At 41.2% G+C, this 15,427-nt stretch overlaps 2 protein-coding genes across 5 annotated transcripts; both read left to right on the top strand.

Moving 5' to 3' along the window:
• Nucleotides 1–1,524: 1,524 nt before the first annotated feature.
• Nucleotides 1,525–8,065, top strand: LOC144464409 (uncharacterized). Its single transcript, XM_078171203.1, has 6 exons — nucleotides 1,525–1,701; nucleotides 1,806–1,922; nucleotides 3,936–3,992; nucleotides 5,268–5,483; nucleotides 6,309–6,431; nucleotides 7,926–8,065. The coding sequence occupies exons 1-6, from the start codon at nucleotides 1,525–1,527 to the stop codon at nucleotides 7,992–7,994; spliced, it is 759 nt and encodes a 252-aa protein (XP_078027329.1). The 3' UTR covers nucleotides 7,995–8,065.
• A 1,982-nt stretch (nucleotides 8,066–10,047) lies between these two features.
• On the top strand, nucleotides 10,048–15,348 carry LOC117265843 (transmembrane protein 176A-like). 4 transcript variants are annotated; one of them, XM_078171451.1, is made up of 7 exons: nucleotides 10,048–10,201; nucleotides 11,591–11,785; nucleotides 12,202–12,321; nucleotides 12,773–12,829; nucleotides 13,420–13,635; nucleotides 13,946–14,068; nucleotides 14,745–15,348. In XM_078171451.1, the coding sequence occupies exons 2-7, from the start codon at nucleotides 11,609–11,611 to the stop codon at nucleotides 14,805–14,807; spliced, it is 756 nt and encodes a 251-aa protein (XP_078027577.1). In that variant the 5' UTR covers nucleotides 10,048–10,201; nucleotides 11,591–11,608; the 3' UTR covers nucleotides 14,808–15,348. The 4 variants fall into 4 exon arrangements, with proteins under 4 accessions (XP_078027577.1, XP_033496476.2, XP_033496475.2 ...); XM_033640585.2 differs by having other exon boundaries at nucleotides 14,742–15,348; XM_033640584.2 differs by lacking the exon at nucleotides 10,048–10,201 and adding an exon at nucleotides 10,739–10,879 and having other exon boundaries at nucleotides 14,742–15,348.
• The last annotated feature ends 79 nt before the right edge of the window (nucleotides 15,349–15,427 follow it).

The following is a 15,427-nucleotide window of genomic DNA, read 5'->3' as shown; positions in this document are numbered from 1 at the left end:
ATATTTTTGCAAATTTGTGGAACATTTATTCCCAAGTTGCTCATTGCCTTTTTTCCATGTTTTTGAAAGGCATTGCATCAATTTGCTCACACCTCAGCCCATCTCACTGGGGCTGTCACAGTTAACAACACAACAAATTAAAAATGTTGCATTTAAACAGATAATCTTAAATATTTAAAACACTTCCAGAATTCAGTAGGTTCCAAAAATGAAAGGAAGATGTGCATTATAAATTGTAGTTGCACTTATAATCTTCAGCGGTCGTGTGCTGTTGTTACAGCCTGGCTCAAGGGAAGGACGAAGAGGATGGAGAATACACAAACGGGTGGAGGTCAAACATGAAAGAAATTACTAAATAATGTTATTTTACAGAACAAATGAATGAGATATGGACAATCAGTAACATCAGCGGTGTGTGCGAGTGTCAGGGTGAGAGGAAAATGCTGCACACTGACAGGAAAGACAAGACAAATCAATCAAGCCAAAGGACGAGATTGAAGCAAACTGAGCTGCCCAGCTTCGTAGGCTTGCAAGCTTATCAGCCAGGACCAGGTGAGCCAGCTTCCTAATCATCTGCACTGCCAGCCCACTACCTGCAAGGGGAGGAGAAGGCACAAGCAGGCCAGGAAGAGTGGAGACACAGGAGGGGTCGTCTTGTCACACTCAATAATCACTACAGAACTGAGGCATTTCAAAATATGTATAACTTGATATTTTGCCAGCAGGCGGAAAAGAAAAGAAAAATAAGCTCTTACCAAAAGTTTTATCAGTTTACCGAAAGTTTCAGATAAGATAAGATTGGATTATCTGGGTGGGAGCCATTTGTTAAGATTTGTGGTTTACCCTAATTTACTTATCAGATAAAAATCTGCTATGCAAGAGAGCACAAGTCTGTAGTGCAGTATGGAAGGATCAGGAAAAGTACAAGTATCACTGCTCTGCGCTCTCATTTCAATCAGGAGACAGAAGGATGATGTACAGATACTATTTAATACAGAATATGAGTGTATAGATGAACAGATGATTTGTGCTGATTAAGATTTAACAAAAGTCTTTAGCACTTGGACACCAGAGGGAGATATTTTGTGATCGAGGGACATCTGAGCAGCAGCAGGATGAATCCCCCCATGGAGTCCAGACACTGGTGGTGCTGGTGGCTGATGACTCTGAGGCTGCTGAGGCAGATGAGGCTGATGAATCCTTAAAGACTGGGTGGTGATGGGGAGGTGGAGGGTGTGCACGACTGCAGCAAGACAGAACTACGGCAGAGAAAGAACCGTATTTAAAATGAGACACAGAGACGGTGTGTCGCTCTCGCTGACACCTGGACATAGTGAGTGTGAAAGAAACTTAGAGCCTGAGCATGAAAAGTATTGTCTTCCTGACTGAACTTTCGCTAGAGCTTCATATGTTGGATGCTTTTATTTCTGATGAGTAATTATTTTTAAATGTATCCTACTGAGATGCTTCGACAGTTGTAGAAATCTAATCTTAATCTGTTTCCAGCCTCCAGAAGTGGGCAGGATGTCAATGACCTTGAACAAGGCTGATGGACGCACTGTCATCACTGTGACCTCTGATCCCAAATGTGCTTGGCCTCCTCTGTGTCAAATCCTCAAGGCCCATTACCACAACCCACTGTGCTGCTCTGTGTCCCAGCACCTGAGGAGGGTCCAGGGTACCTCTCAGTCAGCTCTGGGGGTCAGTGCTCGGCTTTCTGTTCCTAAAGATGTTTGGTGAAATTCAACTTTTGTTATTCCCTCTTAATCTAACTAAATCTGTAAATTATGTTTTTGGATTCACAGGCTACACAGATTATGGTTGCAGTTATCAACATCTACCTTGGGACCATCCTCATTAATAATGGTGCCAGCTCCTGGCAGTTGTTGGAGTACTGGTATCCCATTTGGTTTGGATTCTTGGTAATCATGCTTTTATTAGTTATTTTATTAGTTATTTTCATAAATCATGAGTACATTTCCTGGTCCTGAGCTGTCTGCACAGAGGATCTGGTATTAACAAGTTCCTGTGAAGTTCGGGAGATATACCAGCAGGGGTCGTCCCTTCACAAACAGTTAGGTGTTTCAGAGGGTTTGAATACTTGGTCACACACATGCTCACTTCTGAAATAATCCCAACTTGATTTATTCAGAGTTCCCATGGTCATGGAAAACCTGGAAAAGTCATGGAATTTTGTTGTGTGTGAAACTGTTGCTGTAATCTTTTGTGGGTAATTGTCCATGTAGTGTAACATAACGGAAAATTGTTTTTTGGTGTTACATTGCTCAATGTGTGGCAGTGTTTTGTTTACCATTCATTATGTTTCCTCATTTTTTCACATAGAATAGAGTTTGATATGTTTGAAAAAAGTGTGGCAAAAAAACCCCAAAGATGGGTCCTTGAAAGTCATGGAAAAGTTTGGAAATTTTGTCCATAAAAATGGGTGCGAAACCTGTTTATTGTGACAGTAAGGGTTAAAATCACAGAGCCTGAAAAACTGTACATTAGAGGTCTACTAGTCCACACCCATTGGTAGCTTTGTCACCTTCTACCTATGCCAGTCCTCACTATGTGTAGTTTCACATAGACTGACCACGTCAGTGAGTAGAAAAACGTGGGACAGACAGAATGACTGACTGACAGAATGACACACTGACAGTTTCCGTGATTATGTACAGCATACCATACCATGACTTAGTCATACCAAAAATTAGAGAAAAAATAACATTGGTCCACAGGGGGAGCCACAGCGATCTGTCGCATTTTAACCATTTTTAAGCATTTTTTCTGTTGTTATAGCGCCACCCAGTTGCCAATTAGAGTTAAATTTCTTCAGTCACCTTGAGGCGTCCTGTTCTACATATCTACCAAGTTTAGTAAAAATCCATATGGTGGTTAGGCCTAGATAAGAAATGAGCTCTCTAGCGCCCCCATTTTGTTTGATGGGGTCAATAATGGAGGGGTCCCCTCAGATTATGTGTGGTCATATGCCTACAAAGTTGCGTGGTGATCGGTGAAACCCTTGAGATGTTATACACCTTTATGTGATGAGCCACGCCCTCCGCAATATTCATTGCCTTATAGAAGCTCAGTTTTAGTAAGTTTTCCAACTTTTGCCGAGAGGGAACTTTAGATATTGGTCCCTAGATTATGTTCACCCAGTTTCATGCAGCTCGCTCAAACTTCCTAGGAAGAGATCGATTTTAAGTGTTTTTCAAAAAATTCAAAATGGCGGAAAATCTATATAACCAGATGTTATGGGTTCTTGAGGCAAATGTGTTCCTCATGAGGAGAGGCATCTCTGTGCAAAGTTTCATGTCTCTACGACATATGGGGCATAAGATATGCCCACTCAAAGTTTGCCATTTCAATTGGTTGCTATAGCGCCCCCCTTTGGCCAATTGATGTAATATTGCTTCATTCACATCCTCCCATGACCCTCTACCACTGTGCCAAATTTCATATGGATTGACCAAGTCAGTGAGGAGAAAAACATGGAACAGACGCACACACAGAGTTTTCGTCATTATATTGGAAGATATTTAATGGCTCAATAGCAGAAATGTAAACCAGAGTCATATGACCTGAACTCGAGTCAGACTCAAGTCACAGATTTAGACTTGACTTGACACACACACACAAAAAACCTTGCAACTCAACTTGAACATTAACAGACTCGTCACTTCACTTAACTTGAGTCCTTTGACTTGAAAATACTTGATACCTTCCCCCAAAACCTAAAGATTAAAAAATGTGATACTTAAAAAGTATGCCACAAATCAATTTATTTCCCTTCATGTTCCTTTTTAATTTATTGTATTTTCTTTTCTTTTATTGAACAATAGAAGAACATACAAAAGCATAAACGTACAACATCTCATAGAGGATGTGAGGAGTAGAATTTAAATAACCAACTCTCTTTGTCTTTTCTCTAGTTTGCTGGCTTCGGGATCATGAGCATTTTGTCTGAGAGGTACCCCAGTACATGTCTGGTGAGATGTTTCTCTGTATACTACAGTAAAGGCCTCAGCATGTTTCACACAATGTCTTGTTCAAAATACACACACTCAGAGGTCAACACATTCTCTCTCCCATCTTGTCACATGTCTTCACTTAGTCAAATTTGCCATGCCAGCTTATGCTTGTTACATGCACTGTGTTTCTTCAAATACACTTCTGTTTACAGAGGAAATGTACAGTTTCCATTTGTTAGATGCGCAGTCATTCAGAAAAAAACACCATGGTTCGGCTCCGCATTCATACAGGAAGTGAACACAGGCCTCCTGGGTTAAAGTCTGGTGTTGTTTACCCATCCACCCCTCCCACTCACCCTTTAGGGACTTTCCAGAAGCCTACAAAGCCAGTTCATCTTTCCCAGGATATCTTTTCGTTGTCTGGCTTGACTAACCTGTCACACTGGCCGTCTGGATAACTATAAAGCTGCTTATCAAGCAGTCCAGTTAACTGTGGGGTTTCCTACTCAGCTACGAGCGCGTGCTCGGTGTCTCTAACTGAAGCGGTGCGGTGGCGTATCATGCTGCAAAAGGATGCCTGTTTTTCATCAGTGTCTGACGCAGAAATCAATGAGTTAGCAGCAGTGTTTGATGACTTCAGAATGAGAACGGGTTGTAAAGTTGGGCAAAAATAAATTCACACCCTGCTTACTTGTGTACATCTTTACATTTGATTACACTGACATCTTAAAGTTCTGATACCATCTCACAGGATTTAATTTAGGAGAAAGCTGTAAATAACTTTGCTTTGTATGGCATGTATCTCAAGTTTTTGATTAGTCGATTGACTGAAAATGAATCGGCAACCACAGTGTTTTGATAATCAGTTAATCGTTTAGGTCCTTTTTCATGCAAAACATCCAAATATTTTATGTTTTCAGCATCTTAAATGTGAAGATTTGTTGTTTTCCTTGTCTTGACATTGTTGTCACCTGAATATCTTTGACTTTTAGACTGTTGGTTGGACAAAACGAGACATTTTATGGCTCTAAAAATCTGTAAAGGGCATTTTTTGGACCAAGCAATCAATTAATCAAAAAAATTATTGGCAGATTGATCAGTTGCAACCCTAGAACCAAATGTAATTACTATAGAGATACTGTAATGTTATTTTGTGCACCATCATACCTGTTTTTTGATCTGTGGGCAAAATTGCAGCTTCTATAAAACACTTGGACCACACTGTAAAGCTGTGGGTGTGCTGTGTATGGTTGATTACAGATGCGGTATTAACTGACATCTTTTCTACTTCAGGTCACTGCTAGTGTGATTGCAAATCTGGCAGGAGTTGCTTTTGCCATTGCAGCCATCGTACTCTACGGTTTTAACCGCATACGCATTGAACTGTCATGGTTGTGCCGGCGTGATGAGTGGGACTGGCACGGCCTAAATATGACAATGCCTCCAACTCCATCTGTTGAGGAGATGATCATGATGGATAAATGCATGGACGCAAAAGCAAAAGTCAGGGTGAGTAGACATGCTGTTGGTGCATTGCTGCATATCTTGGTCCACTGGCCAACTGTAGGTCAGTGGATTGGTGTGAAGCCATCACCTGTGTGTGCGCATGTGTGTCCCATCACATGTAAATGGACTGCACTTGTGTTTTTTCAAGACATCCAACCACTCAAAGTGCTTTTACACTACGAGTCACATTCACTCACACACACATTCACACATTGGTGGCCGAGGCTGCCATACAAGGAGCCACCTGCTCCTCCAGTAACCATTCACACCGATGGAACAGCCATCAGGAGCTTTGGAGTTCAGTATCTTGCACAAGGATACTTCAACATGTGGACTGGAAGAGCTGGCGACTGAACCACTGATCTTCTGATTAGTGGACGACCTGTTCTACCTCTTGGGCTACAGTCACCTACATGTGCACTACACAAACAAACGGGGAGCCACTTATAGAAAAACAGCCCCATAGTGTTACCAGAGATCAAAAACGTGACTTAAATATGAAGCTAAAGCCAGCAGACGAGTAGCTTAGCATAAAGACTGTAAACAGGAGGAAACAGCTAGCCTGGATTTTTCTTCAATTAAAAAATTCTGTTACCAGCACCTCTAAATTTGACGAATAAACATAAGGTCTAAAGGGATGTTATTTGCTGGACTTACAACAAATAGTCTCAGCATGTTACTCACTGTAAATGTTTTTACGACTAAGCTAATAAATAAATAAAGCATGCAAACATCTAACAGGATGCTGATTCTTTTTACAGGCGCAAACTGTGTACCTGACTGGTAGAGATTTTAAAGTTGTCACTGGCTCTTCTTGTGTCCCATCAGGTCCTTGTGCAGAGCATCAGTACTGTGCTGGTCATCATGTCGATCCTCGAGCTTTGCCTCGTCACCAGCTCTGCTGTTTTGGGCATCAAGGCTCTGGTGAGGGGTCAGAAGGAAGCAAACAAGGTACACGATGTATGTTTTTTAGCTGTTTAAACTTTATTTATCCAGGAGGGCTGACAGAGTGGACACAACATGCTGCTTCAGTTGTTTAACTCCATACAGTCAGCTGCTTGGTCTCTTTCCTTGACAGTTGGTGCTCCAGCAGTATAAGTAGTCACTCACCTGGCTCCAGCTGCATTTAGAGACGAATCCTATTAAACCATTTTGCGCCTTTTAAGGCCAAATCACACCGACAGCAAACCCTGCGCGTCAAAAAATATGGCCCTATTATTTTCACTGTACAACCCCACACTGGCGGTGGCTAGACGCATGATGTCACTGTCCTATTTCCAGCCTCGTCACCCCTGAAATTAAATGCATTTTCCCCCCCTCTCACTCTCTGCTTGTACATAACAGCTCCCGTAGCAGCTCTTCTTCTCTGCTCCTGTGGCAGCTTGACTCCTCTCCTCACCACGGATGCAAAAAGAGACTCTGTGTTGAGGTCAAGAAATATCACACGCTAAATAACCCACAATCCTGTCGTTATAAAGACAATGACAAAAAAGATATTACCTAGCGAGTCATAGCTCTGGAGGTCGGCTCCTCAGGTGTGAAACTAAGTTTTAATAGGGGCCATCCACACATGATTTTAAGCTAACGCAGAGGTGAGAGAGGTGCAGATCTTTCAGTAAAAGTAGTAACTTTGTGTGGTCGTCTGTTAATGAGCTGCAGTACGACACGCCCGGTGTGTGCTAGGGATGGAATTTGACGCACGTCACATGATGTACCCCACTGTGAAGGGGCGACAGAGAGCCACCATTATTTTATTTTATTTTTTTAAATCAAAAGCTCAGTCTTTATATGAATTTAGTCAGCCAATTTTATTTCAGTTATGGCAGTAATTACTTAGACATAAAAAACTGCAAATGAAACCAAACTTTCCATCACAAGCTTTTTGAGGCCTCCCTCCTACTGGGGCCCTGGGTAATCAGCCCCACATTTCCCCCCATTACGATGCCCCTGTGCTTCTTTGGAGAGCATGTCACAGACGACACAGATGTGTGGACAAAAGTACAACAGCACCATAAACTACTGAATTAAACATAATCGTGGATTTCAATTAACTCCTGTCCAACGCAGTCTCAAACTAAACATCCATTTACCAGCCTCACAGCAGCAACATTTATTTTAGGGCTTTTGTGTTGAGTTACACTGGAGGGCCAGTTTTTCCTGATATTTTGTGTAAACTATTGCAGAATGACAAAACTAACATATGTGCAGCGATTGAGATTTGTGATTGTTTAACATATTTGACAAATAATATGTTTATTATTACACAAGTTATATTTTACACATATTAACAATGTGGGATAATCCTGTTTTCTTTGTGTGATGGAACGTTTCCCAAATATGAACAGCCGCACCTTTGCCTTGAAGCACTCTTCCCATGAAACCTGAGTGTACACATTTTTGTGAAGGCTTTATTGTGCATGACTGTTTGTGTGTTTCTCTTTTCAGAGCACTGATCCTGACCCAAATCTCCACAAATTTCCCCTGCTGAAGGAGGTCACCACTATCACAGCTTAACAGCAGTACTCTACTCACCACTATCATGAGCTGAAGTCCTGTAAAAGTCTAATAAACAAGATATAAAAGTTTGTGTTGGGGCTTCTTTAGTCATTGAGACATATTTTGTTTGTCATGATGCTGCCCTCAAGAGGTACTCGTATCCACAAGCTGTAGTGTTGTCACTGTAAACTGCTGTAAGTGCTTATCATGATCACAGTCTTTGAAAAACAAACTTAGAAAAATGTGCATGTTATTTAATATACAAAAACTAGTGTCGCTGATGTATCTTTAAAAGATTGTCATAATTCTAGACAACCTTGAACTGAATAAACTGCAGTCTAGCATTAGTTGAGCTTAGATGGATCCCCTTCATCCCCTCATTCTGCACGTCCTCAGTCAACTCTACACCAAGATCTGCCTCCTGTGCAAATTTGATGAAACAACAGTCATATCAGAAAACAAGATGTTTGCTGTTTTCTGTGGAGGCATGCAGGAAAAACATCCACTAATCCACAGGTTCCCAACATGGGGTCACCAAAGCTTCACAGGGAGTTGTGAGGCCTTCTTGATTTTGAGGGATGTAAGAAGACTTTTTTAAAACACACAGTTGGCCTATATCTCAGCATTTCATTCCTCCCTGTGAAGAAAACTAAATAAAATATTTTTTTGTTTATATTATTAGCTAAGATATAAGCTTTAAAAAAAATCTTACATGCTAAAGGTGCTGATACACCAAACCAATGTCAAAGAACTAGCGGTGACGAAAGCCAACTGTTGTGTTGTCTACGTCGCCTCACGTCGCCTCACGTTGCCCTGTGTCAGTAGCATTTGAACACACTACATGGACTACATCCAACGGCCAGGTAGCACGTATGTTCTGTGCCTGCATGAGAGGAAATAATGCAAAAAGGGAAACCTTAAGTCCGAGGAATGCATGAGATAACGCTCCACTAGCCTCACAGCTAGCCCAGGTTTGTTATTCAGGGGCAAGGAAATAAAACCTGAACAGCCAATCAGAGTGATCTCTCTCACCGACAAGCTCTGCCGCCGATTCAACATGCTCAATCGGCCGAAAAGCTGCCGACGCAGAAGTGCCGATGGTGCGGGACACACCGCAAATACTAGAGCGACAGATGCTCACCGAAGGCCCGACTTTGACCGATGGCCAACCGTTGGCTTGGTGTGTTGAAGTGCTGGCTTAACAGCCTCGTCCTGTAATAGAAAAGCACACACTTAATTCATATTAAGTTCAGTTAAATTCATCCATATCACTCGCTTTACACAAACTTCCTGCAGTTATTGTGTTCACTCGTTGGGTTAATTGTACAGTTTATCAGTTCTTCTGTGCTGTTATTGTTATGCATTTAATATAATAGGAAATATCCATAAAATATGTAATTTAGTCAGGGGTCGTCTGTTTACTCAATGGTAGAAAAGGGGAAGGTTGGAAACCACTGCACTAACCTACTGTTATGTGAATATCAGGAAGTGATTCATCGAGGCAGGCAGAAGGTCACGCTAATTCTCCCCGTCAGGAGCCGCTTTCTACAGAAGAGAAAGCGCAACGAGTTGATGATGTAAAAAGAGCACTGGTCAAACCTCAAACAAAGGAAAAAAATGAATGAATTAACGGAGAGCACACTGGACAGTACAACTAATATTACAGCTATGTGCACCTGGAAGACTTCTGGTAACAGCTCTGTGTGCAAACATTGCCGTGTTGAAAACCTCCAGAGACGATGAAGTTATCGATACACCAACTTTTCCAACTCCCCCAAGCGTAAAACCTTTTTTGTAATATTTAGAAATTGTTTGTGCTTCCCCCAGGTTTTAATGGGCAAATAGAAATGCACATGCGCTTATGCACAGTAGCCTACTTGGTTTCTTTCCACCACTGGTGCTGGGGGAAGTTTAACTTTTGACCTCTAACCTTCTTGCTACAACCCTGCATCATGTCACTGACTCCTTCTCTCTTTTTAATGTAGTAAAAATAGCATTTAGGCCAAAAACAACAACATTAACATTTTCCTTTGTGTTTGGCTGATTGTGAAGCAAAGGGTTAAGTCTCTTTGTTGATCCCAGATGAAGGGAGGTACTTCTGGTAACAGGGTGACACACTGTTGGCACTGGTCCATCTCCGTCCCTCCTTATCCAAACAATAACTGCGCAGCACAGCTGTAGGCTACAAACCAGAGTTTTTCCTCTACTCTCATAGATACATTCAGGTAAGTCAATTTGTTATGTTTGAGCCAGACTATAAAGGACTAACTCAATTTTAGCCTATCCTTATCATGTAGTTGTATGGTCCTGTACTGCTGTTGAAGTAAACACATCCTTTCAAGATAATAACTGGTAATCAAGTGTGTTAATGGGTGAATGTTTCGAGTTAAATCTCACTGTGGAATAGGTGAACGTCTTGGGAAGCTATCAGGAGAGAAAACGTGTATGTCAGGCGCGTATTAAATAATATAAACCCGACTTAATCGGATGGAGTGCGGAAGATTTGTAATAAGACCAACACAACCCACGTAAAATCCAAGATGGCGTCCAACGTATTCTTTGCTCCAACGGCAGGGCTCCTCTGCCGCCAATGGTGACTGGACACGATGTAATAAACTTATAATGTTTGACAAAAACATACTAGCTATTTTCGGGTTTAATATTTTGTTTCTGTCAAACGTTTTAAAAGGTAAAAATGAACGTCGACGCTCAGCTAATGCAATATAGCCTCCGACCACTGGTGGCAGCACTGAGCACAATGCTGCTGAACGAGCACTGCAGTCAGTGACGGAGGAAGACGGTGGCGTCATGTTGTATTTACTGTAAAAATGTGCTTCAGTCTGTCGGAATGAATCGTTTTCTGCTGCGTCGCACACCGCCTGACATCGACTGTTTTGCGCCTGGTAAGTTAGTGAGAAATTCACTCTTCGCTATGAGTCTCAAACAGTTGCTGTTTCTCGTTTTACGTGACCGTAATAAACCAAACCACGGCTAACGTTAACTTCACGAACGTTGTAACGACAGTTCATTTAAGGTCGTGCTACTCTGTGGTTAGCTAAGTTAATTCCACGAGAGCGGTCTTGTTTAACCAAAAAGTGGCGTGAACCATATTTTCACAGTTTAAAAACGTCTCAACCAAACAATAAGGAACTTTAATGTATCAGTGTTTTAGACAGGTGTTTCTGCTATTAATTTTTTACTTAGCTTAATAGGAAAACCTGTATTTACCAAACAAATGGAGAAAAAAACACCACCTAGCCTGCCACTGTCTGCTGTATGATCATTTAGGACTGTGTTTCATGAAGTTGGGGGACACTCAACAGACATATTTTAAAAAGAGTAGTGAGAATCACAGCAGCAGAGCTCAGTGATATCCTGATTTTTAGTTCCTAGTTTGGGTCAAGTTCTAAAAATGCTGACTCGTACAATTCCTGAAAGGCAAATAACACATATACGGCCATGAAACTTGAAATGTTTAGCCCGATCTAGGGTAACTCTGAGATTCCTCCAGAGCCAGTAGGGTTGAAGAGTCTTTAAGGTTTAAGACTCAGCAACAGCAACCTTAACCTGATTGAGGAGATTTTAAGTTTCCTGTACTCTCTCGTCTCCTTCAGTCCACAGGAGCAGGCAGGATGTCTATAACCATGGCGAAGGCTGATGGGGTCACTGTGTTCACTGTGACCTCTGACACCCAAAGTGTTTGTCCTCCGCTGTGCCAAATCATCAAAGGCCTTTGCTACAGCCCCGTGTGCTGCTCTGTGTCTCAGCGCCTGAGGACGTTTCAGAGATCCTCCCAGTCAATACTCGGGGTGAGTAACGACCTTGGTTTTAAGTTGTCTTATGAACTTCAGCTTTAAAGTTTTTTTATACTACACTGCAGTATGTTTTCTTTTCCTGCTCAATTCTGATTTTAACTGTGAGTTGTTTTGGTGTAATTTAATGAAATACAAATTCTTGATTCCAGAAGCTACATGTTATTGTTGTAATCACATTGCAGTCAGGGTTTTTCCATTATACTCTCACCACTCTGTACCTACCTTAAAGCTTCAGGTACTCTTCTGTTTATATAGAAAATTTCATTTAGAAAACACCATGAAACTGTGAGAGAAAGTGGTCCAATGTAACAGTATGCTCTGCTCCCCAACTAACTCTAACAGTGTCATGTGGTGACTTCAGGTCGACTGTACAGGTGTTTGTTGTTCATGCTGTGTTTCCTCCTCCACAGGCTCTGCACATCATGGTTGGGTTGCTCAACATCGGCCTCGGAGTGGTCCTCATGTGCAGTCGTGGTGGCTCTTGGTGGCAAATGGATGAAACTGGGTTTCCTTTTTGGCTCGGAGGAGTGGTAAGCAAGCTGATGCTGTGTTTGTCCCTTTATGTCTTAAGTCCAACACAATTTTTCTTTCATAATTTACATCTGTGCACTCTTGAAGTTACAGTAAAGGGAAATCCAACTTTTTATGTCAGAGTTGCATATTTGATTCTAAGGAGATCCACCTAACAGTCTGGATACACACACCAAGCTCACTTTTAAATGTCAAATGACGTGAAATCAATAAAAACCTGTGTGTGTTTTGTTATTGGATGTCTTAATTGCTTCCTTCTCAGATCACATTGATCAGTACTGGTCACTTGTCTCTTGTCTGCCAGTATGAGCGCATTATGAGCGTTGCCTAGTTTCCCTTGGTGCTCAAAATGCTGTTCATCCAGTTAAAGATGGCAATTACACAAATGAATTTCAGTGTTTGCGTGGAGAAATGGAAGTTTAAAGATTCTGTTGTTTGTCTTTTCTCTAGTTCATGTTGTTTGGCATCATCGGCATTGTGTCTGAGAAGTGCCCCAGTCCATGTCTGGTGAGTAGTTCAGCTTGATAACATCCTCATGTTATCTTTTATTGTCATCTTCTTCTTCTTCTTTTAAAGTTAATTCTAAGAAAAAACAAAAACAACAGCTCCAGTACCATACGCAGAGTAATTTGCAGGATTTGTCTCCAGAGTAGAGCTTAGATCAGGCCCAAAAAATCCAGCTCGACCCCACCTGAGCCCGTGCATGTTCTGTCCGAGCCTGGCCCGTCCCTTTAATTGTAGTATTAGTTGCTTTTTTTAAGGAAGTGCTTTAGGGGCCTTTTGCAAGTTATTTTCCATATTGAACCATCATAGCAGATCTATAACTATTTTGGCCCTTTTCGTTGGGGGCCTAACCGTAACGTCCACCCCCCACTTTGTTGTTTTATGAGTTTAAAAGTCTCCAATTGAATTAGGAAAATTCCTCCATCTCATCATATTGTCTTTAAGATGTTCTATCAAAGGTTAATATTTGAGATTTGCAAGGAGTTCTTAAAAAGCGTACGAGACACTCAGCTGTAGAGAGGTAGGACAGTCGGTGGCTTTTTAAATTCCACGAATATCTAATACATGGTGTGTTTTTGTGTCTTGTGTTTAAGGTCATCATCAATGTGATCCTGAATCTAGCAGGAGTTGGTTTTGCCATTGCATCCATCGTACTCTACAGCATCAATATGACAAACATATGGCTGTGGTCTATGTGTGACAACAATTATAATTATGACTACTATTCACGCCACCGACCCACTTCAGCTCCATCTCCCGGGGAGGAGATCATGAAGGAGAAATGCTTGGAGGGCAAAGAAATGGTTCTGGTAGGTGTGGAAAATGTGATCTCAGCAGTCAGAATACAAGTTGTATAACTGATGATGGTCATTTTGACAAACTGCGAGCATCAAAGCTTGCTCGTAGCATTTTACAAGTTTTTTTTTAAATCTACACTTATTCTCATCTGTCACAATGGAGTGATCAGATTGTGTAGCATTAAGAAATCGGCACTTTTGCACTTTAAATGTTGTGTTCTATTACATTGTGGTAACAATTTGAAGTAAATTAATAGTTCAGCTCTCAAAACAGTTGTGTTTCGAAATGTTAAAGTTCACACTGTCCTTTGTGTCCCACCAGATGCTCCTGAGAAGCATCAACGCTGTGCTGATCGTCCTGTCAGCCCTGGAGCTCTGCCTCGTCATCAGCTCTGCCGTCATGGGCATCAAGGCTCTGAGGAGCAGCGAGAAGGAAGAAGACAAGGTAGAGTTTTCTACAATCACATCTCAGCCTGTTCTGAATTCACAGCTCCACCTTTTAGTATCAGATCTGTGTGCTAGGTACACCAACAGAGGGGGGACCAAAAATGGGGACGGTACAGAACGGTTTCATTGGTACCATCCACAACTTCTCACAGTGGAAACAGAAGAAAAGCGTACGGATCTGTGAAAAACGGGGCTTTAGTGTATATCAGTTAATAACACTTTGACATTATGATAAAGAATCGCTGGTTGGTGAATTGTGTTTCTTTGTTTCCTCGCCATGCTCGCTGTTTCCCCCTATGTCTAGTCTTTATGCTAAGCTAATCACCCACTGCCTGTAGCTTCATATTGAGCATGCAGACATGAGAGTAAGAGTTTGTGGGTCGGGAAAATAATCTTCAACTCTAACATATCAATAAGTAATTTTTACAAAATATATTTTTTATGTAGTTTGCTGCCAAATTCTGTTTTCTGTAGCACATCCTAAATTTCACAATATTAAGAAAAGTGGCTAAAAAATGTACATTAATGTAATTATTCGCCCGTGTATCCCTGCAGGAAACAGAACAGCAACACAGTTGTTGAGTGTAATATAATGTGTGAATATGTGCCAAAGATTTGAGTATGTCCGCATCTTTTTATCGGCTCTACTGATATTATTTTTCTCTTTTCAGAAGATCGGTGACCCGGAAAGCTACAAGCCACTGCTGGAGGAAGTCACCAGTAACCCTATAGCCTAAATAAAAATCTCTGCTTTGTGCTATGAGTTAGCAGGAACTATAATCCTGTGCATTTATACCATAGAGTCTGTGTACTGTAACATGAATGATTCATGCATATTCAGCTGGTACAATCTCTGCCTGGCTCCTGGGTCCTTTTTTGCAAGGATTGCTTAAAGATATTTGCACTTATATTTTAGTGAATCTTTGATAATAATCTGCACATAACTGCATATGCTGCTGTCAGTTTCACTCTGTTGATGTTTTTTTTAAACTGTTTCCATTGATTATGATTTTCTATTAAATCTTGTGCCTTATGGTTAGTATGTATGTAGGTAAAAGTGAGGTTTGTGCATATATGTGTGTGATGGACACACACTGATGGACTGATGTGTGTTTGTTATTTTACAACATTAAGCCATGTTAAATGTGTTTTGGTGTTTGTATTTCTGCTCTGTAGTTTATATTTGACCTCAAAGTGTAAGTGTGAAATTGAGTGAGTTCAATAAAACAATTGGTGCGTATTGTTTTTTAGTACAGTACTTGCACTATGACGTCTAAACTTTTTGCTCCGGCCCTGCATGTCACTGACTCCTTTGTTTTATGCTGTAAAAATAGCATTAAGGTATATCTAAATAAAA

The sequence above is a fragment of the Epinephelus lanceolatus genome, chromosome 10 (genome assembly GCF_041903045.1).
Source record: "Epinephelus lanceolatus isolate andai-2023 chromosome 10, ASM4190304v1, whole genome shotgun sequence".
Taxonomy (NCBI): domain Eukaryota; kingdom Metazoa; phylum Chordata; class Actinopteri; order Perciformes; family Serranidae; genus Epinephelus; species Epinephelus lanceolatus.
The sequence above is the reverse complement of the archived record's forward strand: the minus strand, read 5'-3'. Positions and strand labels throughout refer to the sequence as shown.